General features: G+C 52.5%; 1 protein-coding gene across 3 annotated transcripts in view; it reads left to right on the forward strand.

Moving 5' to 3' along the window:
* The first annotated feature begins 277 nt into the window (after positions 1-277).
* ZBTB17 (zinc finger and BTB domain containing 17) overlaps positions 278-27838 on the forward strand; it is a 33073-nt gene continuing 5512 nt past the window's right edge. The window contains exons 1-3 of one of the 3 annotated variants that reach the window (XM_078452338.2): positions 278-410; positions 2481-2563; positions 26972-27178. In XM_078452338.2, coding sequence (XP_078308464.1) covers positions 26974-27178 — 205 coding nt within the window. In that variant the 5' untranslated portion in view covers positions 278-410; positions 2481-2563; positions 26972-26973. Of the gene's footprint in view, positions 411-2480; positions 2564-25921; positions 26524-26971; positions 27179-27838 lie in introns of those variants that run through there. The other 2 variants (XM_078452337.2, XM_078452340.2) reach the window with 2 other exon arrangements.

Genomic DNA, 27838 nt, shown 5'->3' on the forward strand with positions numbered 1-27838 from the left:
TCAAAAGGGGGAGAAAAAAGCCTAACCCCACGGTTAGTGAGAAGATTTAAGGAGATCATGCGCGTAAAGCGCCTAACAGTGCCTGGCACACAGTAAGCGCTGAACGCGGAGAAGCTGTTACTGTTATGTTTGGAACAGAAAACCAAGGAAGGGTTACAATGAGGACAATTCTAAGTGCCGAAGTACTGTGTAATACAGAACTTCTGGGCAGGTAGGCGCATGCGCCTGTCCGCGGGCCTCGGCCGGCACGGGCGCTGCGCATGCGCCGGAAGTTGCAGCCGGGAAGCCAGCGAGGTCGGTTCCGCCCGACTCTGACATGGCGGCGCCCTTTGTCTGCTCTGAAGTGCCGTCCCCGGCCTTCTCGCGGCCGTGATGCACCTCCCTCTACGGTGGGGTCCGGGACATGGCAGGTGAGGGCCAGCAGACGCCCGCGGCCCGGGGAGTCCCGGGAGCCGGGCGGAGGCGGTGAAGGATGGGGCGCAGCGGGACGCCGGGGACGGTTGTGTGGGGGAGGGGAGGGAAGTGGAAGGGGAAGGGAACCGGGATTGGGGGGTGACGACCCCGCGGGGCAAGGGGGTGCGGGGCAGCCGCCAGGCGAGCGGGCGCTGAGGGGGCGAGCGGACCGGCAGTTCCCGCGAGGGAGCGCGAATCGCCTCCCGGCTTGGGTGACACCCCGGCTCGTAGCATCTCCGCCCCCGCCGCCCGGCTGTCACCGTCCCTTGACCTCGCGCGCCGTGGCGGGTGGTCGTTCTGCGGCCGCAGCGTGGCGCGGTGTCGGGGCCGCTCGCGTCGGGGGCAGGAGGGCACGGGCTTGCCGGACCAGGAGGTGTTGGCAGAGTGGGAGGTCCACACTGCCCCTGTACAGGATTATTTCATTCATTCCTTCCACCCGCGGCGGCTAGGCACCTGATAGGGTGTGAGGCTAGAGCGAGTGCACCAGACAGACTTGATCCTGGTGGGGTGGTTGAAAGTGTCAACTGTGGAGCCAGGCCGCCGGGGTTTGGATCCGGACTCGGTGCTTGCCGGCTGTGTCCTGAAACACGTGAGGTTCTCGCTGTCTGCCCCGGTTTCCTCATCCTTAAAGCAGAGATGGTAATGAAACCTGCCTCCTAAGGCTGTTCTAAAGATTGAATAAGGTAATAGGTGCAAGGTGTGGAGAACCCTTGCTAGCATAACGTAAATGCTGTGTGTGTTTGTTGTTGTGACTGTTCGTTTCGTGGTCATCGCCCAGAGCTCAGAGACTCATGTGGGAGCCGTGGACATAAATACGTGATTCTGAAACTGCCCTGAAGGAAGAAAAAGCACAAAAGTTCTCCTTGCTCGGGAAACAGAGTAGAGGCACCTCACTCAGTCTAGGCGGATCCAGGGAGGCTCTCTCTCCCTGGAAGCTGAGACCTAACGGATGCAAGAAAAGGGGGAGGATTCTCACCTGAAGACGGGGGTTTGTGAGAAAGTTTAGGGGCTACTGGCATAACTGAATTGAGTTCTCTGCCCTAGAGACAGAGACAAGAGGTAGGACTAAAGAAGCAGGCTGTGGTCTGGTCCTGTGGGACCTTGTGAACCTAGTTAAGGGCTCTTAAGTTTTAGGTTAATGGAAAGCCACGTAAGAATCAGATGGGTGGACTAGAAAGATCACCTGTTTATGTGGAGGAGGCGTTAAAGGGAGCAGGCCTGGAGACCCGTTAAGAGGCTGCTAGAAGAATCCAGGTGAGAAATGAGGGTGGTCTTGAGTTAGGTTAGAGGCAGAGGGTGGGGAGAGAGGTTTTGGAGAACTGGCAAAACTCGGTGGTTACGTAGATGAGCGAGGAGAACTTTTATGCTTTTCGTCCTTCAGGGCAGTATCAGAATCACGTATTTATGTCTGTGGCTCCTAGGGGCAGAGAGGTGTCGGGACTGACCTCACACTTGTGACCCACAGGTGGTGGTGCCACTCAGTGTGATAGGGAACAGGCCGGGGAGTAGCTGTGAGAAGGGAAGATACGTTTAGTTTTGAGCATGTTGAAAGCAGGTGCCTGTGGAACAGTCAAGTGGGACTATACAGTGGCGAGCCAGAAGTCGTCCTCCATCAAAAGTCACTAAGGTTGTGGGAGTGGGTGTGCTCACCTAGGGCAAGAGTATATTTCATGGGAAAGCAAGAGTGTCTGAGACCCCCCCGGAGGGATGCTAATGCTGTAGCAATGCGGTAACTTGGGCACAGCCTTGTTGCTCTTGCTTTTCAGCATTGTGTTATGTCTTTCTGGTAAGTAGGGGTGTGTGAGGGCTGGGAGAGGGTTTACTCATCTTTGTGTCCCGGGTGGCCGGCACAGGGTCCGGCACGCAGCAGGCCGATAATGATCCAAACGAACTTATACTGAGGACTGACTTTGTGCCGGGTTCTGAATTTGCCTGTGTTTCATGGATGGGTGAAAAAGGGCGGCTTTTAGGGAGCAGGTGCCTTGCAGGTTCTCATCCGATTTTCTGCTTGGGTGTCTTTGATTCAGGTGATGAGCTGGAGGAGGAGAGCCAAGCTGGAGTTTACGCAAACTGTCAGAAAAGAGTAGCCTGGGCTCCTTGGAAATCTGAGGTATGTCGGTAATGCTCAAGGATGAAACAGACCAGAAGGTCAGCTCGCTCGTCCTTCTTCTTCTCTAGGCTCAGCGCGATTCAAATCACCCTTTCAAGCCAGCTTTTTCTTTCAAGCCAGCTTTTTCTTTCAAGCTGTACAGTGAGGACAGTATCTGAGTGTGGTTGGGAGATTGTTGCTGTCATTATTCGTGGTTTACCAATGAAGACCAGACTAGGTTAATCACTGGGCAAATGCTCACACCTTGTTTTAATCAAGTACAACCTAACATGCTCCAGCCAAGCAATCCCAAAATACAGTGGCTGAAACAAACTCGAAATTTACTCCTCTCCTCTTGATAATCTAGAAGTAGGCAGTCCAGAGTTGGTAGGGCATCTTGCTCTGTTCTGTGAAGTATCCGGAAATGGGGTTCTAGTGATCATGTGGCTCTCCTTGCTCAAACCCAGATCTCCGTCTCCTGGTCCAAGCTGGCCGCTCCAGCCCCTGCCATTATTGTCTGCACCCCATCTGGCAGACAGAGTGGGGAGCACATGTTCATTCCTTTTAAGGTTCTCATGTTTAAAGATCTGTATTCTTGTACAGCATGTCCCCAAACATAAGCATCCGGTGTACAACCAAAGAACGAATCATGAGTGTCCCAAAGCTGGAGGGAAAGCTGGCTAAGGGAGCCTGCTTGGTCCCTGTGTGACTGGATTGCTGACCCTGGGGCTTGGGCCCAGCCTGAGGGAACGTCCCCTGTATTGGTGACAGAGGGCTGGGCGTTCTTCCCAAGGCAGACTGCTCTGGCTTCAGGTGGGTTGACATGCTTGGGCACAGGGAGTCCTGGCTTGTTAATGCATTCAGCGCTTCCTGTGCCCAGGTCAGACGCCATGGCAGGTGCTAGCTAGGGAAGACTAGATCCTGGGAGCAAGGAGCTCTTAGCCGTGTGGGTAATCACCGTACAACACAAGGAACACTACGGGGGTCTATTCCCGAGTGTGAGGCGATCCAGGGGAAGGATGACTGATGGTGGAAGGCTCTGCTGAGATGGGGGGGAGATCAGACTGAACAACGTGTTTGGATTGACATTTGTGAAGCTCCCCTCGTAGGCGGTGAGGACTCTGGTGTTAGGTGTGAATCTCTGTTTAGTGGCTCTGTATCCTGAGGGCCAGTTACGTCACTGCTGTGCCTCAGTTTCCTCCTCTGTCAGATAGGGATAACAGTACCTACATCACAGAATTGTTTTGAGAATTCCCGGTGGGGAAGCCGGGTTGTGTCCTCACTCAAGGCAGGAATTATCCCGATTGTCCAGAGGGGATCAGCGACCACTCTGGGAGTTCTGCCAAGCTCTCTGATTAAAGGGGTCCATCTGTGGATTCTCAGAGACCGTACTCTGAATGGTCTGGCGAGGGGTCCTTTGGGAAGGGAAGGATTGCCTCTGCCTGTTGAATTCCCATAAGCGCAAATGCTGCTGGGAAGCCTTCTCTGGGCCCTGCCCGGTCACCCACCCCAGCTGAGGGTAGAGCTCCTCCTCTTGATTTCTTAGCATCCTGCACTGATGTCTCAATGCATTCCTACCTCACGGGATAATCCTAGGTTTCTCCGTCTCCCCGTTGGCCCATTGGCATCGTGCAGGCGGGGACGGGGCTTGTTTCTTCTGGTCCCCGGCACATAGCTGGTGCTCAGTAGACATACTTGGGTGGATGAATGATCAGCCTTGGCTGGCTAGGGAGGAACCAGCAGTCGGGTTGGAGAGAACCCCAACGTGATGTGGGGCTGGCATGCTATTGACTGAAGACAGGAGAAACCTGACAGTTTATTTGGTATCCGGCTGGAGTAGGGGTGCGAAATAAAATGGTGACCTGTGAGATTTGACAGCTGAGGTCAGAAGATAGTTCCTCTGTCTTTTTCTAGTAGAGCATGGTTTCTCAACTTCGATTTTTTTTTTCAATTTCTATTTTTTAATGTTCATTTATTTTTGAGAGTGAGAGAGACAGAGTGCGAGTGGGGGAGGGGCAGAGGGAAAGGGAAACACAGAATTGTTTCCCTGAAGCGGGCTCTAGGCTCCCAGCTGTCAGCACAGAGCCTGACATGGGGCTCAAACTCACCACAAGATTCACGTCCTGAGCCGAAGTCGGATGTTTAACTGACGAAGTCGCCCAGGCAGCCCCTTCTCAATGTTGGTGTTCTCGACATTCAGAGCTGCGTGAATCTTTGTTGTGAGCTGTCCTGTGCACTTCGGGATGGTTATGGCATCCCTGGTCTCCACCCATAGACGCCTGTAATACTCACCTACCTCACCAGCTGTGATGATGAAACATGACTCCGGACGTTGCCAAACATCTCCTGGGGCCAGATGGTCTCCCGCTAGAAGCCTGCAGTGTCGGGTACTGGTCAGAAGTCAGACATACGTGGACTCTTCCTCGTTCTTATACCCACTAGATGTGCCTCTGGGCAAAATACTTGGTCTCTCCAAGCCTCAGTTTCTCCCGTTGTAAAATGGGGATACTGATGACCTCACACGTAACTTTATTGGCTGGAATTATTGATGAGGTGATGAATGTGAAATGCTTAGTCGGGTCCCTGACTCCGTAATTGGTAACTGGTGTTATGTGTTAGGAGAAGAGGACCCTTGAGAGGGTCAAAACAGAGCGTGCACAGTTGAGGAAGAAAAAAAATGGTATAGGAATACGTACAAGGTACAAAAGTCAGAAGGTTCCAAAGAATGCCTTGTGGGGAGGCGAGTCACCCTTCCATACCTGACCCATTTCCCCTCCCAGAGAACTGTTAATGGTATCTGTGGATCCTTCCAGAGCTATTGCCTGCATGTATATGTCTCTGTGTATCTAGGGAGGACCATTTTGTAAGCGTCAAGTGGTTTGATTCTGTTTACAGACACTGAGCTCCTGCGTGTAGAAGGGCAGCCTCTGAGGGCGGGGCTTCAGGGTTTTACTAGTTTGCCACATAAAAGACCAGGTGGCTCGCTCTTTACCGTCCTGAAATTCCTCGAAGGATGGTGCTTGCGCGGGTGGTCACAAAAGGGAGGGACCCAGCCCGAGAGAAAATGAAAAACTCCAGATACATTTGTGTGCACAAAGCATGTTGTCCTGGAGACCACTCCCTCCTTCCTTTGCTGGCCACGGTTTCTAAATGACTGAAATAACAGAGGTCGAAGCATAAGCGTTTGCTGAGCGGTTTCCGCACTTGCTGCGGACGTGTGCGCTGTCGGCACAGGTACCCGGCCCTCTCGTGGGTCCCCCTGCCACCAGTAGCTACCCATCCAAGGGCCAGTGAAAGTAGACCTCCGGGCTGTAATCGCCACGGATTCGTGCGGAAAACCGGGGCTTGGGCTCTGGGCTCGGGGAGTCAAGCCTGCTTGTCAGGAACTGGAGAGATGTAAGCCTTGAACTTCCAAGGAAAGAGGCAGAGGGCCTGGTTAGAAGTGGGAGTTGCTCACTCCTGTCTAAACAGCCGCCTGCGGAGGCTCGGAGGCGGCGGTTCCCGCTGAGGGCGGGACCACCCCGAAAGCAGGTGCAGTGGGTTCCTGGTAACATCAGAAGCCTCCTCTGACATTTTGATGACTGCAGCTGATACTGCCATGTGACAAAAGGGGGGCCGTTGAGAGTAGATCCTGTGAGCCCTCATCACAGGAGAAAATTGTTTTCCTTCTTTTTTTTTTTTAAGTTTACTTATTTTGAGAGAGAGAGAGCACGAGCAGGGGAGGGGCAGAGAGAGGGAGGGAGGGAGAGAGAGGGAGGGAGGGAGGGAGGGAGGGAGAGAGAGAGAGAGAGAGAGAGAGAGAGAGAGAGAGAGAATGAATGAATGAATCCCAAGCAGGCTCCACACTGTCGGCACAGAGCCCAACTCAGGGCTTGAACTCACGAACTGGGAGATCATGACCTGAGCCGAAACCAAGAGTCAGCCCCTTAGCCAACTGAGCCACCCAGGTGCCCCTCTTTATTTTTCTTGTATCTCTGTGAGAAGGAGGATGTCAGCTGCACCTGTTGTGATCACACGTCACCATATATGGCAACTCAGACGAGCTGTACACGTTAAACTTACCCAGTGATGTATGTCAATTATTTCTCAGTAAAACTGGAACCCCCCACCCCCCCAAAAAAGAAAAAGCACTCAGTTTTTTGTCATAAGAGGTCTGGCAGTAGAACCTGTTCCCCCCACCCCACCCACACCACTTCCTATGCTGGAACTGTTATTAATCAAAGCAGCCACTTTCCTGTCCCGAATGGGAGGCGCTGGTGCCCAGCGGGAAGCTGTTTCTCCAGGCGCTCTGAGCCTGGTGTGCAGCACGTCTCATTTCGGTAGTCTTGGCAGTGGGGGGCCCCCGTCAGGGACTTTCCTGGTTTACTGTAACTCAGCTGCCCAAGTTCGTGCCTCGAAACATTGTTTAGGGGCGCCTGGGTGTCTCAGTTGGTTAAGCGTCTGACTCTTGGTTTCGGTTCAGGTCATGATCTCACGGTTTGTGGGTTTGAGCCTTGCGTGGGGCTCTGTGCTGGCAGTGTGGAGCCTGCTTGGGATTCTCTCTCTCCCCCTCTGTCTTTCTCTGCCCTTCCCCTGCTCGCCCTCTCTTTCCCTCTCTCAAAATAAATAAAATTAAAAAACAAAAACATTGTTTAAAGTCAGAAAGAACATTGTTTAATTTTGTAAGTTGTTTTTTGTTAAATATTGAGTAGATACAAAGAAATATATACAGCATAAAGAATAGATACAAGGAAACCCATGTACCCATGGCTCAATTTACAAATAAGAATGTTACCGTTTGTTACCTTAGGAACACCCCTCCCTGATCCTATCCTGTCCTGCCCCCGCCCCCAGCTCATCACAGTTTTGCTTTTACCATTCTCTTTACAGTTTCAACCACGTGTGTTTGTATTGCTAAACAATGTGTTGTCTCATTTTGCATGTTTTTGTTTTGTTTTTATTATTTATTTTTTTGAGAGAGAGGGAGAGAGAGAGAGCGAGCGCGCGCACGCGTGAGCAGGGGAGGGGCAGAGAGAAAGGGAGATGCAGAATCGGAAGCAGGCTCCAGGTCCGAGCTTGCAGCACCGAGCCCGACGCGGGGCTCGAACTCACCAACTGCGAGATCGTGACCTGAGCCGAAGTCTGACACTCAACCGAATGAGCCACCCAGGCACCCCTCATTTTGCATGTTTTGAACTCAATATAATCATGTTGTTTTCTTTAGTTTCTTAAATTGTTGGCTTAATATGGGTTCTTGAGAGTGATGCATGTTGCCTGTAGTTGTATTTCACTTTCACGGATAAAGTTCCCTTGCAGGAGAATTTACTTATCCTTTCTCTTGCTAGCGGACTTCTGGGTTGTTATTTTGCTGAGACGGTGTTGCTGTGAGCATTCCTGGCCCCCACGTGCAGCTTCTGCAGGGTGCACCCTCAGGAGTGTGGCTGAATCTCAGGGTGTGTGACCTTCAGCCCAACCAAATAATGCGTAACGTTTCCAAAGTGCCTTCCCCCGTTTACAGTTCAACTGAAAATTCTGTTTGTTTCACATCCTCCCAACTCTGGTTTTATTAGGCTCTAAAAATTTTTCGTAATCTGGGGCACCTGGGTGGCTCAGTGGGTTAAGCAACTGACTTCAGCTCAGGCCATGATCTCACGGTTCATGGGTTCAAGCCTCGTGTCAGGCTCTGTGCTGACAGCTCAGAGTCTGGAGCCTGCTTTGCATTCTGTGTCTCCCTCTCTCTCTGTTCCTCCCCTGCTCATTCTGTCTCTCAAAAATAAATAAACGTTAAAAAAATTTTTTTTTAATTTCTAGTAATCTGATGGGAATGATGTCTTGTGTGGTTTTGATTTGCATTTTCATGATTATTAGTGGGCTAAGCATCTTTTCATATACTTATGAAAATTCTTGTTTAACGAGGTTCCACACCCAATGTGGGGCTTGAACTCACGACCCTGAGAGTAAGAGGCACATGCTCGCCTGACTGAGCCAGCCAGGTGTCCCTCGTATACTTATTCAGGTTTCAGCTGCTGTGAAAAAGCTGCTTAAATCTTTTGCTTATTTCTCTACTGGGTTGTCGATTTTATTTCATTTTATTTATTAATATTTATTTATTTTTGAGACAATGTGAGAAACAGAGTACAAGCAGTGGAGGGACAGACAGAGGGAGACACAGAATCCGAAGCAGGCTCCAGGCTCTGAGCTGTCGGCACAGAGCCCAATGCGGGGCTCAAACTCACAAACCACGAGATCATGACCTGAGCCGAAGTCAGACGCTCAACCGACTGAGTCACCCGGGCTCCCCTGTCTTTTTATTGTATATGGATTTCTTGTTTGTTTTTGGTTTTTGTTTTGTAGACTGACCCTTTTTCGGTTATATGTGTTGTACCTGTCCGTTTCCTCCTGTTTGTTGCTTTTCACTGTGTGTGTGTTTTTTTTTTTTAACAAATTCTTAATTTTAATGTTTATCATTTTTTTTTCTTTTATGGTTTGCGCTTTCTGTTCCTTTTAAGAACTTCCTTCCTACTTTATAAAAATATTCCCCTGTATGTTGTCGTCCAAACATTTTTTTTTTTTAAATTTTTTTTTTTTTCAACGTTTATTTATTTTTGGGACAGAGAGAGACAGAGCATGAACGGGGGAGGGACAGAGAGAGAGGGAGACACAGAATCGGAAACAGGCTCCAGGCTCCGAGCCATCAGCCCAGAGCCTGACGCGGGGCTCGAACTCACGGACCGTGAGATCGTGACCTGGCTGAAGTCGGACGCTTAACCGACTGCGCCACCCAGGCACCCCTCGTCCAAACATTTTTTGATTTTGCCTTTTACGTTACGGTCTTTAGTCCATTTAAAATTATTTTTGTGTATGCTATGAGATGGGGGGCTGATTTCTTTTTTCCTTTTTCAAAAATTTTATTTAAAACAACTTTTAAGCTTTTTAAATGTTTATTCATTTTTGAGACAGTGCATGAGCTGGGGAGGGGCAGAGAGAAGGAGGGAGGCATAGATCTGAGCTGTTGGCACAGAGCCTGATGCGGGGCTGGAACCCAAGAAGCAGCATGATCATGACCTGAGCTAAAGTCGGACACTCAGCTGAGTCACCCAGGCACACCTAAAATTTTTCTAATGTTTATTTTTGAGAGAGACAGCATGAGTGGGGGAGGGGCGGGGGGGGGGAGAGGGAGAGAGAGAGAGAGAGAGAGAGACAGACACACAGTCAGTCCAAAGCAGGCTCCAGGCTCTGAACTGTCGGCCCAGAACCTGATGCGGGGCTCAAACCTGTGAGATCATGACCTCTGAAGTTGGACGCTGAAGTTGGACGCTTAACCGTCTGAGCCATGCTCCCCCCCCCCCAATTTTTTTTTAATGTCTATTTATTTTTGAAGGAGAGATAGAGTGTGAGTGGGTGAGGGGCAGAGAGAGAGAGACAGAATCTGAAAGAGGCTCTAGGCTCTGAGCTGTCAGCACAGAGCCTGACACGGGGCTCGAACTCACAAACCACGAGATCATGACCTGAGCCGAAGTCGGATGCTCAACCGACTGAGTCACCCAGGCGCCACCCCCCCCCCCCCCGCCACAAATTTTTATTTAAAAAAAATTTTTTTTTCCAGTTTATTTATTTTGAGAGAGAGAGAGAGCACACACGTGTGAGGTGCCACCAGCACAGAACCCAACGCGGGACTGCATCCCACCAACCATGAGATCATGACCTGAGCCCAAATCAAGAGTTGGATGCTTAACGGAGCCATCTGGGCTCCCCTCCTTTAAAAAAAAACAAAAAAACATATATAAACGGACTTAATTGTCCTAGTACTATTTATTGGGGGGGGGAATCCCTTTCATGTGGTTCTGTAAATGTGACCACTGACCGTCTTAATACGTCAACGTCCACAGATAACGTGGATCTGTTTCTGAGCTCTTTACTCTTCTCCGTCTCTGTGCCAATATCATTCTGCCTTAATGGCTGAATTTTTATGTGATAGTTCTTGGAACCTAGTAGGGCCTTGGCCCTTTGCTCTTCCATTTTAATTTCATTTCATTTTTTAACGTTTATCTTGAGAGAGAGCACGTGCAAATGGGGAAGGCGGGGGAGAGACTCTCAAGCAGACTCCATGCTGTCAGCACAGAGCCTGATGTGGGGCTTGATCTCATGGAGCATGAGCCAAATACCCTAAGCCAAGATTAAGAGTCAGATGCTTAACCAGCTGAGCCACCCAGGTGCCCCCATCTTCATTTTAGATTGTGCTTGTCAAATTCCATAAAACGTTGTTGGGATCTTTTATTAGAATTGTTTTTGAATTTATTCCATATCAATTTGGATAGAGTTGGCATTTTTATGATGTTCAAGTCTTTCATGAACATGGTATATCTTCTAATTTACATAAATCACCAAAGTCTAACTTTAGTCACTGTCTTCACAGCCTACTGTCAAACAATCAAGGACCTTAGCACACTTTAATTCCCATCACTCCCTCCTTTTATTCTATTGGTGCACATTTTAGTTCTTTTTTTACAATTTTGGAAGATGCCATTAGTTCAGTATTGTTTGGATTCACTCACTTATTATTGACTACTTTAGTTGGTCCTCATTCTTTCTTGCATTTAATATTTTCATTCTGGGATCACTTTTTGTCTCCCTGAAGTATATCTTTTGTAATGTGTGAGTTTGGGCTGTCATTTATTTGGGGGCTTTCTAGTGTTTACCAGTTCTGGGGGGGGGGGGGTGGATTTTACCTGCCAAGATTTTGGTATAGGCAGTTTCTGTGCAGTCCGTTTTTCCATTGACTTATCATCCTATGTGGCTCCAGCTTTATTCTGGAGGATTCTCACACGAGACCTCCCTCCTTAGGAGGGAGAGCGAACTTGAGCCCGCTCAGTTCTGCAGGTGCCTTCGATACCCACCCTCAAAGCTCCACTTGCTCTCTGGATTCCAGCCTTTGCTGACTTTTGTTTGACCTCTCAGTGTTCCTCACTGACTTGCCGGTTCTTTGATGCATTTAAAAAAAAAAATGTCTCACAGTTTTCCTTCAGCATTTGTAGTTGTTTGCTGTGAGACTTGGCCTGGTTACTTGGTGTGCCACGCTTCCAGAAATCAGGATGTTTCTGAGTTTTAATCTTGTGTTTCCTCTGGCAGCAGGAAACACCGGAGATTAGAACTAAGACTTAGTGATGTGCGCTAAGGGTTTTCATAAGATGTTTTGTAACACTCATTAGTACAAGGAAAGGGAGTTGGTAAGTGCCAATTAATGACAGAATTTGCCCTTTGGGGACAGACTAAGGGTCTTTTGAGGCTGGCACTCCATGTCTGCAGAGGTTTTGTCCTTTTCTGAAGTGGAAAGAGCACATCTTTAGAGTATGATGGACTTGGCCTTGAATCTGGGCGTGTCAGTGAGAGCTGGGTCAGCTGACAACCTCTCTGAGCCTTGATTTGCTTATCTGCACAGTGGGGGTGATCAGATTAACACCCTTCTCTGGGGATTACTGCGGGTAGTGATGACGTAGCATGTATTCTGGAACACGCTGCAGGTAGGCAGCTACAGCAGCTATCAGTTATTCCCTTTGACGGCATTTTCTCCACGTGCTGCTGCCCTTGGGAAATGACGAGCCTGTGATCTTGGTAACCTCCCAGTTGTTTCACGTGGTGGAGCTGATTACATATTAGCAAGGCTGTTTTCTCCGGGCACAGGCACACGGTCCCACCCGCAGTCCTTTACCGGGACTCACAGTTTTTCCCAGCTGGGCGAAATCCCCATCCGATTGGGAAATCGCCGCATCCGTACCGTGGGCTCTCTGATCAGCTACTCACATCCAAGCATTAGTTTTTACCCAACCAACGAATGCATTAAAAATTCGCATCGGTATCAGCAGGCCGCCATCTAGACAAAGTGTACCATTTCATGATCCTGAGAACACGCCCTGGCCCACAGTGGAAACTGTCAGTCTTTTAGATTTTTGCTCGCCCTGTTCTGGAAGTAGTATCTCGTACTTCTTTATATTTCTTTATTAGGCTGAACGTCTTTTTTTCTGTATAGAATACATTGACCACCTGTGTTTCTTTTGTGAATTGCCTCGTCATTTCCTTGACTCATTTTTCTGTTGGGAGATTTTTTTTTCTTGTTGATTAATTTTTAATAGCTTTATTGAGATACCCATGCAGCACCCATTTAAAGCATAGAATTGGGGTGCCTGGGTGGCTCAGTTGGTGAAGCAGCTGACTTCGGCTCAGATCATGATCTCACATCTCGTGGGTTTGAGCCCCACATCGGGCTCTGTGCTGACAGCTCAGAGCCTGGAGCCTGCTTTGGATTCTGTGTCTCCCTGTCTCTGTCCCTCCCTCACTCACACTGTGTCTCTCTTTCTCTCTCTCTCTCTCTCTCAAAAATAAACATTAAAAAAAAGTGTACAAGTAAATGGCTTGCAGTATATTCCCAGAGTTGCACAACTATCACCTCTCTCTATTTTCAGAACATTTGTATTATCTCGAAAGAAACCCATTACCAGTCACTCTTTGTTTCCCTCTGTCTCCCCAAGCCCTAGTAGGCAGTCATTATCTATCCTTATGGATAGGCCTGTTCTGGGCATTTCATGTGAATGGAATCCTGTAACTTGTGGTCTTTTGGCTGCCTTCATTTAGCATGATATTTTCCAGGTTCATTCGTGTTGTAGCATATATTTTTACTTTTTTTTGTTTAACCTCGACGCCCAGTGTGGAGCCCAACGTGGGGCTTGAACTCATGACTCTGCGATCAAGACCTGAGCTGAGCTCACGAGTCAGAGTCTTAACAGACTGAGCCACCCAGGCACCCCTTTATCATTACTTTTTTATTGTCCAGTATTCGATTGCCTGGACACACCACGTTTTATTTATCCATCAGTTGACGGACATTTGGGTTGTTTCCACCTTTTGACTATTACAAGTAATGTTGCCGTGAACATTTGTGCACAAGCTTTTATGGGGACATAACGTTTTCATTGTTGTTTGTATGAGGAGCCTTTTGTATAACAAGAGTGTTAACTCTTATTTACAACATAGGCTGCCAATATTCACCCCTAATTTATATTTACATTTGGGAAGTTAGAAGATAAGGGTAAAATGGATGAAACAGAACATTTAGGGGCACCTGGCTGGCCTGGGTCAGTGGTGCGTGTGACTCTTGATCTCAGGGTTGTGAGTTTGAGCCCCGTGTTGGATGTAGAGATTACATAAAAATAAACTCTTAAAAAAAAAAAAAAAAAAAAAGGAACAGAACATTTAGAATGCTGACCAGTCTTCCATACTTCTAAGAATTAAGTGTATGTGCCGACTTCCCCCACTGTGGCCCCAGTAAGTGGCCCCTTGGGGCTGGTCTGCATACCTTACAGGGCTGCTGCAAGCTCTCTTTCTGTACCTGTTTGTGTCTCTCTCAGGCCTTAGGACCGGGAAACAGGAACCAGGCAGCAACTAGGGTGCTTTCCAAGTTTCTCTCGGAAGCTCACACTCCAAAGCGACTGGCTGAAAAACCGCCAGGGTTTGCGAGTCAATCAGTCGTTAAAAGGCTTCCAGCAGCTCTGCTGACTCACGGCTGTTGCAGGTGGAGGGGATTTGAGGGGCTGGAGGTCAGCCAGCGCTGTTTGTTCAAGGGCAAGCGCTGGGGCCCTGAGCTTCCTGAATCCTCCCAGGGCTGTTGTCCAGAAACTGTTCTAGAGCTGCCCTTTAGCAGCTGGAGTTGAGGAGCACAGCAGTTTTAAAAACCATTGGAGGGGCGCCTGGGTGGCTCAGTCGGTTAAGTGGCCGACTTCAGCTCAGGTCATGATCTTACACTCTGTGAGTTCGAGCCCCACGTCGGGCTCTGTGCTGACAGCTCGGAGCCTGGAGCCTGGAGCCTGCTTTGGATTCTGTGTCTCCCTCTCTCTCTGCCCCTCCCCTGCTCATGCTCTGTCTCTCTCTGTCTCAAAAATAAATAAAAACATTAAAAAAATTTTTTTTAAAAATCATTGGAAATGGAGACATTGAGTTCTTGACCACTTGTTATCCAGGCCTAATATAACCCAAAATAGCCCTCTAAAATATCCTTGTACTCATTTAGTTTTCCTCAGTCAAGTTTTACAAAATATTTTTAGTCGAACCAACTATCTGGAATAGTAAGTAGACAGTTTGGTGCTGGCTTCTGCTGTGCATAGTTCTGTATCCGAATATATATGTCCTGTGTAGCTCTTGTCCATCTCAAGATTTCCAATACAGGGAAGGTTTTTGTTTTTTTAAATGTTTAATTTTGAGAGGGAGAGTGTGAGTGGGGGAGGAGCAGAGAGGGAGGAAGACAGAGGATCCAAAGCAGGTTCTGCACTGACAGCACAGAGCCCGATGAAGGGCTCGAACCCACGAACTGCAAACTCATGGCCTGAGCCAAAGTCAGATGCTCAACAGACTGAGCCACCCAGGCGTCCTCCAATATAGGGAAAGTTTTTTTTTTTTTTTTTTAATTTTTTCTTTTTAACGTTTATTTATTTTTGAGACAGAGAGACAGAGCATGAACGGGGGAGGGTCAGAGAGAGAGGGAGACACAGAATCTGAAACAGGCTCCAGGCTCTGAGCAGTCAGCACAGAGCCCGACGCGGGGCTTGAACTCATGGACCGCGAGATCGTGACCTGAGCCAAAGTCGGACGCTTAACCGACTGAGCCACCCGGGCGCCCTGTATAGGGAAAGTTTTAAATGAAAGTCTTCTCAGTGCTGGGTTACTGTCTCATTTTTGTCGCTCGCTTGGTATCTGTTATACTTTGCATGCCATTTGTCATCTGGCAGTCTTATTGGTGAAAGCATTTATTCAACATTTATTAAGTCTTCACACTAGAAGGGATCTTAGCAGTCATGAATCCTAGTGAGGCGATGACAAGCCAAGGAAAAGTCACGTGAAATGCACGTGCTGCGTTGAAGTCCGAATACATCCACTCCCAACTTCCTTTTTCCTTTTGGCTTGGGTCCCAACCCTGACGAGTATCATGGGACAACTAATCCTTCCTTTGGAATTGTCATGTTCTACCTGCTTTCTCAATGAAAGCTCCGGTGTTCCTCTGGAATCATCGTGTTCTTTGCAGAGAGCAGGTAGGTGACTTTTGCCGTCAAGGATGAGCACTGCAGCCTGTGTTTCGGTTACTGTTGAGCGGCACAAGCACTGCCATTTGCAGGGCCTTTTCCTGGTCGTCTTTCATTTCATGGGGGCCTGGTGAGATTTCACATCTTTTAGAAGAAGATGGCATCAGATTCCCCTTTTTCCTTCGGTATCGCTAGCGTGGGTTCACGTGCAGCTGGAATGATGGTCGCCGGCAGCCGCGTTGTGCAGTGGGAACTTGTATCCTCATCATCCCCATTTCAAGAAAGGAACCCGAGGTGCTCGGCCCGCTTTGGTTTGATGCCGAGGCAGGAGGGGGTGACTGGGGCCAGGGGTCCGGCAAGTCCCTGAGGCCGCGCGCAGAGCTGCGTGTGAGCCTCTCTGGAAGGTCATCACGGCGTCCGAGCGGCTCGGCCGCACCTGGCAAAAGCCGCCAGCTGCCCTTCTGGGGGATTTTCACTTTTGTCCCCGTAAGGAATTTCTGCTCATAAAGATTTCTCGGGTGACACATTCGTTGTGCAAATTACCATAATTTTCCATTTCCCCTATGAGAAACGTTTTCCCGTTGAGAAGTTTTGAGTCACCAGGTCTCGTAGAAAATGTCTTAGAGGTTTTATAGTAAAGAGAAATGAAGGCGCTCAGGCATTGTGGACACTTTCTTTCTCCTTCCTTCCTTCTTCCTTTTTTTTTTTACTTGGTTTGACTTTGTTAATGGCTAACATTTAGAAGTGGTAAAAGAGAATGCAGAAAGGATGTGCCCTGGCAAGTAGAGCTCCTTCCTGCCCTTGCCCTGCTCCTCCGAGGGCCCCTCCCCTGTGTCTTGTGCTTCCGGTGACAGATGAGCTAGGATGTCACAGCCTGGGCTGATGGTTTTGCACAGACCGCACGGCCCCGTTTCCCCTAGGAAGGGTCAGGTTCCGAGTGTGTTAAGGGACTTTGAGCCGCTCCGAGAAGAGGTACTTAACATTTTTCAAAGGATGTTACAACGTTTAATGGGCAGGCCATTTGCACGGGTTGCCCTGAAAGGTCCGCGTGAATGTGTGCACCCTCCTGGTGCCAGCTGGGGGTGACATTGCCTCATTTTTCCCATCCCAAGGGTCCAGCACTGTGGGACTTTCTAACTGCTTTTTCTGCTTCTGGCCCTTCCTCTTTGAGTCTGTTCTCCATACTGATGCAGCCAGAGTGACCTTTCAGAAATGTGAACCTCACCGTGGCCCCCTCTTGCTCAAACCCCCGGCAAGGCTCCCGACGGCCAGGCATGAACGCGAGGTCCTGGCATGGTGGGGGCATGGCCCCGGCCTGTCCCTCCAGCTGCATTTCTCACCGCGTTTTGCACTCGGTCGTTTCTCTTGGGATGCTGAGGTGTGCTGTCCCTCCCCCACCCGGTCCCGAGCCCGCGCAGCAGTTTTTCTCCTGAACGCACCCCGTTGGGTGTGCTGTCCTCTTCTCTGAACGCCCTTCTTGCCTTTGTTCGTGTGTCTTGTTGGCTGCGACCAGGTACCGTATCCTCCTGTGGCACCCCTTCAGAACTCAGCAGAGGATGGCGACGGGGTCTGGAACCTTCTCCTTGGTGAAAGTTCCTTGAAGGTGGGCGCCTAGGCCTGACCTTGCTCCTGGGGGGGGGGGGGGCGGGTGCCGCCAGCTCCCATCAGGTCACCTGCACTGGGGAGTCCTGTGCGGTTGGTTTCAAGTGTAAGTCTGCTACGCTGTCCCCTCGGCCACCACATGTGAAGGTTAGACCCCCGAATCCAACCGTGTTAACCTCAGTGGGCGACCCGCCTCAGGCTTTCTGCCGAAGAGACACAGTAACAGAGGCCTCACAGCGGAAGTTTGAAGCCCCACGGACACAACGCCCGAGATCTGAGTGCCCTTTTGTCACGTTGGACCAGGCCGTGGCTCCCTACTCTCTGTCCCCCTGCTGTGGAGAGGAGCCGCGTGCCTCAGTGGCAAAGGGGGTTCGCTTGGGATAACCTGGTTTGGTTTGTTTTAATTCATTTTTTTCCCCTTTTTGTTCAACTGTGTATCAGTCACAGACCTGTGTTAAGAGAAATGGGGTGCTTGGGTGGCTTAGTCGAGCGTCTGACTCTCGGTTTCAGCTCAGGTCATGATCTCCTGTTTTTGTGGGTTTGAGCCCTGCGTGGGCAGTGCAGAGCCTGCTTGGGATTCTCCCTCTCTCTCCCTCTCTCCCTCTCTCCCTCTCTCCCTCTCTCCCTCTCTCTCTCTCTCTGCCCCCCTCTCTCTCTCTCTCTCTCTCTGCCCCCCTCTCTCTCTCTCTCTCCCTCTCTCTCCCTCCCTCCCTCCCTCCCTCCCTCCCTCTCTCCCTCTCTCCCTCTCTCCCTCCCTCTCTCCCTCCCTCCCTCCCTCCCTCCCTCCCTCCCTCCCTCTCTCCCTCCTTCCCTCCCTCCCTCCCTCCCTCTCTCCCTCCCTCCCTCCCTCCCTCTCTCCCTCCCTCTCTCCCTCCCTCTCTCCCTCCCTCTCTCCCTCTCCCCCTCCCTCTCTCCCTCTCCCTCTGCCTCCCTCTCTCTCTCCCTCTCTCTCTCCCTCTCTCTCTCCCTCTCTCTCTCCCTCTCTCTCTCCCTCTCTCTCTCCCTCTCTCTCTCCCTCTCTCTCTCCCCCGTCTCTGCCCCTCCCCCACTCATGCTGTCTCTGTCTCTCAAAATAAATAAACTTTAAAAAAAAAAAGATGTAATATTTGATTCTACCTTTGCCTGTATTTGTGCAGTATGACCTGTTATTTCTCTGTCTCTCTTTTTTAAAGTTTATTTTTGAGAGAGAGTACGAGTGCCCAGCAGGGGAGGGGCAGAGAGAGAGAGAGGGAGAGAGAGAGAGAGTCCCAAGCAGGTTCCTCACTGTCAGCGCGGAGCCCGACGCGGGGCTCGAACTCACAAACCACGAGATCTTGACCTGAGCCAAAACCAAGAGTTGGACGCTTAACTGACCGAACCATCCAGGCACCCCTGTGTTGTGTCTTTAACCCGCACAGTGGTGTGTGGCTTTCCTGGTCAATGGGTGAGCAGCCTAGAACCCGGAGAAGCTTGCCTGAGGCCACCCTGGCAAGACGGGAGCCAGGATTCATTTGCACATCCTTTGATCTGAATCTGCTGGTGTCTCCTCTTCTTTGTCCAGTATGTGCTCCCATGACCCCGGTCCGCCCTGGTCCTGTGTCTGTCACCACCGGCCCTCCTGTGGCCTTGTCAGCCGGTACACCAGCCTCACTCGTCGCCTCAGGGAATGGCCCCAGCACTCGGCCAGTTTCTCAGAGGACAATTTAGAGTCCTCCTTGACTCCTTTCTTTCCTGGCAGGCACGTCTGCATCAGCTGACTGTTGTCTCTACCAAACAGCTTCCTGATCCCACCGCCTCTCCTGCCTGGGTGCGGGGCCTCCATTGCTTGCCTCTCCCTGCTGTTCCTCTGTCCCCTCCGGCCTCCTTCACGCCTCTCTGCACCCAGTCCCCTGGGGCCCCCCAGTGCACTTAGAAGAAACTCCAAAGCCCGACTTGCCTCTGATCAACCTGAGTGATCTCCGCCTCTGCCACTGCCCACCCCGTGCCCCCCCCCCCCCCCCCAGCTTCCTCCTTTCCAGGCGCCCAGCCCCTTTGTCAAGGTCATGCCTGTCTCAGGGCCTTTGCGTTTACTCTTCCTTGTTTCTGCAACAGTCTCTGGGCTTTCACGGCAACAACGTGGCTTTCCCTTCCACTTCATTCAGGTCTTGGCTTAAACGTCACCTCCTCAGAGAGGCCTTCCTTGACTGTTTTCTTAAATATGAAACAGCCTCTGCCTCTCGTCTCCTCATCTTCTTGCGCCTTCTTCACAACACTTAACACGTGAGATTGTATATCATATTTATTACCCGCCCTCCCCCGAGGCCTGGTAGCTCTGATGTAGTACAGGCACAGAGCAGACCCTCCTCCAGTGTCTGTGAAAGGCTGTTGTCTCTGGGTCTGTTTCCCGATTTAGGGGCTGAGGACCCTTAGAGGGGAAGGTGATAGTTAGGTAGCCACGCAGCTGTATTGCGCCCCCCTCCCCGATTCTCTGTATATTGAAGGAGATTTCTCATTCTTACGACCTCTCAAATGCACAGAGATGCTGTTGCGATTAGTAGGAGGGAAATTATTTTTCATAGTGGTTTTTGTCTATTATTTTCTCCGTTGACGAGCACCGGAAGTACGATTATCATCTCATGAGGGTCCTCGGAATATTTGACCTTGAGTTAGTCACACTCAAAAAGTCCAGGAATAGGGGCGCCTGGGCAGCTCAGTCAGTTGGGCTTCTGACTCTTGATTTCAGCTCAGATCATGAGCTCGTGGTTTGTGGGTTCGGGCTGTGCATTTACAGCGTGGAGCCTGCTTGCTATTCTCTGTCTCCCTCTCTCTGTCCATCCCCATCCCCCACTTGCGTGTGTGCATGCTCTCTCAAAATCAATAAACATTAAAAAAAAAAAAGCCAGGAATCACCTACCTCTCTGTACAGGCCTCTTCCCCGACTTGATTTGTAATCGTGTGATGCCAAGGTCCTGGGGTCAGTGCTGTCAACAGCTGTGAGGAGGAAGTCCGTCTGTCCCACCCAGCAGTGAGTTTATGAAACCAGGGGAGACCAGGCAAAGTAGCAGCCTTGTTTCAGGCTATGTCAGTGCTCAGGGAGTATTGGGGTGGAGGGGCCGGGGGGGCGTGTTGGGAGAATGGTAAAGTGCCACCAAGTCCCACATATTCTGATTTTGTCTTTTTTGGAAGCAAGGCCCTTAACTCACCCTCTGTCAAGCTCTTAAGAGTGCCCAGAGCAGGTCCTAGCATGATGGATTCTGAACTGGCATGGGCACGCCGGGATCTGGGACAGCCCTTTCCTCAGGGCCGGCCAACCTTCCCACCGGGCCACATTCCTGGAGCGGTGGGCTCCATCGGGGGTCAGGGAAGGGGATGCCTGTTCCCTCTTCAGAAGCGTGGTTAAGCGTTCGAGATAATGGGGGTTGTAGAATTTGAAAAGCAGAGGCAGTTGTACAATTTAACTTTATATTTAGGTGTTATTTTTAGGGTTTTAAAAATCTGTGGTTTTCTTGTAACACAGACTTCAAAGAAAATGCTACTGAATCTTGGCTGGTAGGAACGTGTAGACGGCAGCAGTTGATTTTCAGAGTGGGGCCATTACCCAGTGGAAGATGAAGTATCAGAATCTGGGCCTGCTGGGAAGGGCCGAGGCCGTTTGTGTGTTTACCCTAAAGGGGAAATTGATTTTTAAAAGTTTGAGAAACACAAGCTTAATATCAGAGCCGTCCTTGCTGGGCAAAGAGGAAGGTGCCGGAAGAGCTGGTTTTGTTGGCAGCTGCCCCTCTGCCATGTTGTGCTGGAAAGGGACAGCTCGTCACACTGGGTGGGTGGGTGGGCGGGCTGGGCCGGCAGGTCTCACAGGTACAAGGCTGGCCTGCTGTGAACTTCCGTGTCTTTGGCCTGAGTTTGTGTGCGCTCAGCTGTAGACAGGATCTACCTGTGTTTCTAGAAGATCTGGAATGCCGAGCGACTGGAAGCTGAAGGGTGATCCCTCTTACCTGCCCCCGGACAGGACACGGCTGTGTCACGTCCGGGCCTGCAACCGGGCACGTTGTGTTCTGGGAGCTGGGGACTGCTGTTTATCAAGACCAGCGTCTCCTCGCGGTAGGCCAGTTGTTTCCTGGCTTGATGGCTTCCCTCTGCGTGCAGTTCGGTGCTTGCTAATAACCCGGGTAATATTTCATGTTTGACAGGTGCCCCTTTGACTCTGAGATGGGGCGGTGCTGTGTGGACCCACTTAGAGCTGTGGGCAGGTGCTCCAGCCTTCACCCGGCAGCACCCGTGGGGCTTAACAGAGCAGTTCAATATAAAGTGCTTCCCCCACAGAGAAAGTAGCTCTGGATGGTTCTTGCCCAGTGCTCCTCCCTTCACGCCCTCCCTCTCTTAATGTTAATTGGGCTCTGGGATTTTTCCAGATTGCTTTTAGAAAGAATAATGGGTTATGATTACAACTTCCTAACAAGGTCAAGTCACTAAATAGTTACCAGGTGCACCCAAGGTACCCAGCATAAAAGGATATGTAGAAACCATCTGATACGATCTTCGACCTAAAAATACAGCCATAGTTTGCATCTTTCTTTCCTGGTAGCGTTCGTTTGCTGAGTGTTTACCGTATGTCAGGCACTGTACAGGTGCTGTGCTTACGTTTATCTCCTGTAAGCCTGTAACACACGTCGAAGTGGTCCCACTGGCCCCGTTTTGCCAGGGGAGGAGCTTTGCTGGAGACGCACGGCTGGTGTGGTGGGTGGCAGAAGCTGGACTCGGGTCCCACCTGGCCCGATCCCAGAGGCCCTGTCTCCGCGGTGCTGAACTGCCTCTCGCCTCCTGGAGTCCCGGAGGCCGCAGTGCGGAACTTGACTCTCAGAGCGGCCGTGTTCTTAGTTCTCAGGTGGTCGGGTGGTGCCGTGCGCGTGTTGAAGAGACGTCGTGAATGCCATTTCGTCATGGGTGGGGGCGGGGGCGGGGGCGGGGGGACCTGGGATCCAGGTTTTGTTGAATTTCTTGCATTTCACCACCCAAGGAGAAGCCCTTCTTATGTCCTCATCTGCTTCCGGATGTTTGGGAACTGGGGGAACGGGAGGGACCGTGTTTGCCGTGGCCAGCCCCCCGTGCACCCCACTCGAGTCCGCTGAAACCTGACGGACACCCAGTGAGAGAGGCCAGGAGCGTGCTTGGAAATAACCCCATCTCTGCGGGCTTGAGTGTAGCACCTGTCCCTCTCTCTTTTCTTACTGAAAATTGTGTCAACTCTGGAGAAATGGTACCGTACGGAAGTATATGGATTGTGTGTGTGTGATTTAGATGATACATCTAGGTGTGTCCAAGTAAAGAGACGGAATGCTCTCAGTGTCTCAGAAGACCTCTGCTTGCCCCTCCTGCCATCCGGACAGAGCCATCGTCCTGGGTGTTCTGGTACTCACTGCCTTCACGGTTTTGCCGGCTGGGTCCGCTCTCCCTCGCTGGGAGCAACCACCTTGAAACTCAGTGACTTCAACTGTTGGGAGTTTGTTACTTCTCCCAATGTTGGGGGTTGACTGGGCAGTTTCTTTTGTTCCATGAGGCGTTGAGGTCGTGCATGTGACCGTTTAATAGCTGGCCTGGAAGGTCCAGGAAAGTTCTCTCATACTGCCGTCAGCCAGGGCCTCCGAGTTCATCGTGTGCCTCTGGAGGCCCCTCCACGCGTCTTGTCTCTCCAGCAGGCACAGTCCCTGCCTCTTGGTGAGAGTCATCACAGGGCCCCCACATGCAGTTGGAATCTTCTGGCACAGGGGGAGCGGTTGGTGGCCATCCTGAGAAGGGTGCCCACGCCGTCCGTCCGTGTCCGGTCGCTTAGTCGGGCCTGTTTGGAATCATGCTGCAGGCGCTCTCCAGGTCCCTTTTCATCCCCGAATGAATTCCTTGTGGGGCGGGCCGGGGCTGTACGTCCAGCCAGGTTGGTGGCTGTCCCCAGAGCCTGGGAAGTCGGCCCCGTCCCGCAGGGATAACCACAGAGCAGCTGGTGGCGTCCTGGGGAAGGTGCCCGAGTGCAGTGAGTGTTTGGAAGGTCAGGCCAGTTTCTTGAGTGGGCCAGTCGGGGGCCGGTTTGGGGCTTCATCTTCTCCATCTAACGTGAGGACTTTGTGGGCTCTGTTCTGTTTGCATTTTCTCTAGCTCGAAGCTCTTAGGGTCTTCTAGTAGTTTTCTCTAAGGCCCACCTTTATCGCTCGAAAGCAAGGAGAAAGAAGGCAGCAGGGGCCCCCACACTTTGGCCTGAGCGAAGGCATCGCAGAGCCGGCCAGGGGCTGGGGGAACCGCACTCGAGCACTGACGCTGGTGACCAGGGGCGGCTGGGCTGTTGCTCTTGTACCATTTCAGGTCTCTCCTCAGACGGTGACTCCGAGTGTGCACGGGGGTGGACAGCCCCCCGGGCCCGCGGGACCCACGCATGTGGCTGTGCGGCCCAGGCAGGTGCGGGGTCTCCACGCCCTCACCTCTTCCTGGAGCCTCTAAACCTGGCCAGATCGCGGTGGGGTCCTGTCTCTGTGGAGCGTAAAAGAGGAAACAGGACCCAGTGGGAGGACTGCCGTGATCATTCTAGAGCATTTCATGCCACCTCTGGTGCCCCTGTTCTCGCTCAGCCCCTCTGAGGGAAGGGCCCGGCCAGCTGGCCCCTCACCTGCTTGCCACATCACCTTGAGGAGACAGGGGCTGGTGGAGCTTTCTAGCAGGCTGGGCCAGCTGGTGGAGGCAGCTGGGGGCCTCTGAGCCCCATCTGGGGGGGCGGGTTGTGGCCTGCCTGTGGGCACCCCCGCTGAGCCCGAGCCCCCACGGCTGCGCTCGCCCTCCCCGGGGCTGATGGCAGGACTGGGCTTGTGAGCCTGGCTTCTCGGGCGTGTGGGCGCCGCCTTCTTTCTCTTCCGTCCTTGTCCTTCCCCCTCACACTCCCCGTTTCTTTCGCTGCTTCCTCTCTTATCCTCTCCCGTTGTCTCTCTTCCTTTTCTTTCTTTGATTTTGTCAGAACAGGTGCCCTTTAGGAGTGTTTCTCTGTTGGGACAGCTTTGGGACAGCTGCAGAGGACTCTGGAGACCCCCACACCCATGTTTGGGGAGGAGCCCACTTCTGGGCGGCAGCTGGCAGCGGAAGAGCGTGGTTAGCGTTGGGGAGGAGGCATTCCCCGTGGGCACTGCTGCTCTCCTGGGGGTGGGGGACACTGGGGGTACCGGGCCACCAGCCACCCTCTCCCAGGACCTTTACTGGCCCCCCCACAGCCTCTGAGATAAAAGCCCCTGCCCACCCCCCATGTCCAGCCCCAGGAGAGCCTGCTTCGTGCCCTTTCCCTGGAAGCTGAGGCCGTACGGCGGCACGATGGTCCTCACAGCCTTGGGTGCCCTGCCACCCCGGACTGATCGGCCCCTTCCACCCTGTTGGCCGGGAGTCTCTTCTCAGGTTTACTTTCGCAGCAAGTTAGGTCGTTCCAAGCTGGAGGGCGAGGGCCCTGGGACCAGCTCTGTGCCTCGGGGGTGGGTGGGGGGGTGGGGGTGGGGTGTCAGCTGATGCCCCCTGGTTGTTTGTGTACCTGGGAGACCCTTCCTCCCAGCTCAGTTTTCGGGTTGGCCGCTGGCGAAGGTGAGGGAGCTCCGAATGGGCTTACCCGGAAGCTGATGGAACATCTGCCCCCTAGGCCTCTGGTTGTCCTCCCTTCTGCTCTCCAGACCCGCTTCACCTGGGCCTCAGAGGACACAGGCGGCGACTGGTGACTGGGGCTCGGGGGCTGCCCGTGCTCCCACGCACTCACCCGTCTGCTCAAGTGCCTTTTTCTGTCGTGAGAGGACAGCTGTACGGGTGAGCTGGCCCAGGCCTCTCCTTGCCACCTGCCTTTGGGTCCACGTATGCCGGGCCTGGACTGAACTGCTTTCAGATGCTAGGCCCGAGTGCCCTGGCCCAGGTGTTCAACCCGCGGACTGGACGTTGGTTCTTGTCCATGTTCTCCAGAAACAGAAAGGTTTCTGGAGAAAGCAGACACCTTCCTTCCCCGCTTTTTCCAGAGATTAAAGACAGAGAAGGATGCCTTCACAGGTGTCGCGTGTCAGCCGTGGCCTTTGCTTTGGTGGCTCCCTGCTGCTGCTGCTGGCTGGCTTGGCTCCAGAGCGCGTTGCTCAGCGGATGCCGAAGGCCTCCCCTCTGGACTCCAGGGCTGGCTCCTGGCGCTTCCCTGCTGACTCGAGCTCCAGCCACTGGCACCGCGACGGAACGGAGAACCGAGAAGCCGTGGCTCTGTCCGGGAGCTTGTGTGTGGAGGCTGGGACCAAAGGACCATCCTGGGGACGTCGGAGGGAGGGAAAGGGTGTTTCTGGGTCCCCAGCAACAGCTTCTCTGAACTCGTGGCTCGGAGGAAGGCTGGCACGTGGGGCGCACAGTCTGTTGCCATTGCCACATCCCCCCTTACTCCTTGGAGCCCCGCCTGCCGCGCGGTGACTTCCCCCAGCTCCGCAAATACGCGGCCCCGCTTCTGAACGGTTTCCAGACACCACAGGGGTGGGTGGGCTTTTGGTCCTTCGGGGCTGGTCTGCGCTGGCTAAGCCCCTCGTGTGGGGGCGTGGCTTTCCTCGCGGCTCCTCCGCCACGACCGACCGCCATACATGGTCACGGCGGCTGCAGCAGCACCGGTGACTCACCCCCAGGAGGCTGATTTAACTGAACAGCAGGAGCCGGTGAGGGGCTGCTGCACCCTGGGGGCTGGGAGCCCCAAAGTGTCCTTCTCCCCTGCCCAGAAACAGCCCGGGGGCAGCTCCGAGCAGACCCGGACCTCAGATGCCGGGCCAGGGCACCGACAGCCCGGTCCTGGTGGATCAACGTGATGCGGTCCCAGGAGTGGGGCGTTGACTTTTATTTTGAAGTCGGGTCTTTCTTGAACAGAGGGCCCGCTGCTTTCCCTATAAAATGCTGGTCTTGAGACTGACTCTGGTGTGGTGCTGCTGGGGAGGAGAGGGCTGCTTTAGATACTTATTTAGTCACGGCCTGTGGTAGTTCGTGATTGTTGGGCACCGGGCCATGGAATTTTTCTGAGCATTTTCACTTGAGACTGTTACGGGATTTCCAGGCCTTTGTGTGAGGCCTCTGGCAGAGAAACTGCAGCCAGCCCAGCAGCTCTTGGGGTCAGGGCCAGAGCTATTCCTCCTCCGGGGACAGCCTGGAGACGGTTCTGGAGGCAGAGGACTTTATGTAGTTTCCTGAGCCTGTGAATCAGAGAGAGAGAGAGAGGGAGAGAGAGGGAGAGGGAGAGAGAGATCCCTCTCTCCTGGACTTTGCCAGAGCCCTGTGGGTGCAGCGGGAGAGGGTCCGTTGCTGAAATGCCGGGTGATGAGACATCTGTCACCTGTGCGTGGCAGAATGGGAAAAGTAAGAACAAAGTAGAAAGGTTTTCATAGGGCCAAATGTATCGAATTGAAAGATCTGTCCTTTTTTCTAAAATTATGTCATGCGTTGTTTTCATAAAAAAAATGTTAAACTGACCATGTCTTTTTCTTAAATGCTCACCGTAATCTGTGTTTTGTGTTTGTTTTTTGATTTTTTTTTTTTTTAATGTTTGTTACCTGGCAGGACACAAAGGTGGCCGTTTTGTGTTGGTCCCTCCATGCTTGTGGTTGGGAACTTTGCTGGCCAGTAAACCCGGGGCTCTAGGAGCCTTGGCTTGCAGAGGAAGTCTGGAGTGATTTTACCCCTTGTGGATTTGTTTGAATTCTCCCCATCTCCCCCTCATTTCTCACCTGGGAACTTGGGGGGCGACCGTCAGGCTGGCTGGCCCCCCGTCTCTGTGCTAACGCAAAGGCCCTTTGGCTCTCCCCAGCCATGGACTTTCCCCAGCACAGCCAGCACGTCTTGGAGCAGCTGAACCAGCAGCGGCAGCTGGGGCTTCTGTGTGACTGCACTTTTGTGGTGGACGGTGTTGACTTCAAGGCCCACAAAGCAGTGCTGGCGGCCTGCAGCGAGTACTTCAAGATGCTCTTCGTGGACCAGAAGGATGTGGTGCACCTGGACATCAGTAACGCGGCAGGTACCCCGTTGGGTCCAGGGCCAGGCCCCGTGAGGGTCGGGGGCCGTGGCTGGCTCTGTGCCGCGCACGGCCCTCCCGGGAGCGGCCCCTCCGAGGCGTCGGGTGCACCAGGCCGCCCGCACGGGTGCTGCCACGAGCGTCTGGGCACCAAGTTCCTACCGCATTGTCGACCGGGAGCTGGGTGGTAAGAGGAGAACTGACGAGGGAGGGCTCACGATACACTCTCAGCCGGAGTGAAATAGGACAGGCTCGTCAAGAGGGACAGAGAACAGGTGGGCTCTCAGCCCCTGACCCGTTCCCATTGCTCAGTCGGTCCTGAACCCCCTACTCCAGTGCTAACTATGATGGAGACGGGAGGGGTGTCGGGAAACCTTGCAGTTGAGGAAGGAACGGGGCCTGGATTTGGCTCTGGCCCAGAACCGCATGACGCGCCATGGGAAGGTCCGGGCAGAGTGCCGTGCCCCCATCTTACCGGTACGGAAGCTGAGACCCAAAGAGGTCAGGTGACTGGCCTGGAGGTCAGGTACTTTGTGGCAGAGCCCTGAGGAAAGCCAGTGCCGAGACCCTCGTGTTGGGGCGCCCTCCAGTGGTAGGGTGCGGCGGCTGGCCGGAGCTTACCCCGGGGGGGGGGGGGGGGGGGCAGGGGGGTGTTCCCACTGC

This window comes from Panthera onca, chromosome C1 (assembly GCF_046562875.1).
Source record: "Panthera onca isolate mPanOnc1 chromosome C1, mPanOnc1 haplotype 2, whole genome shotgun sequence".
Lineage (NCBI taxonomy): Eukaryota > Metazoa > Chordata > Mammalia > Carnivora > Felidae > Panthera > Panthera onca.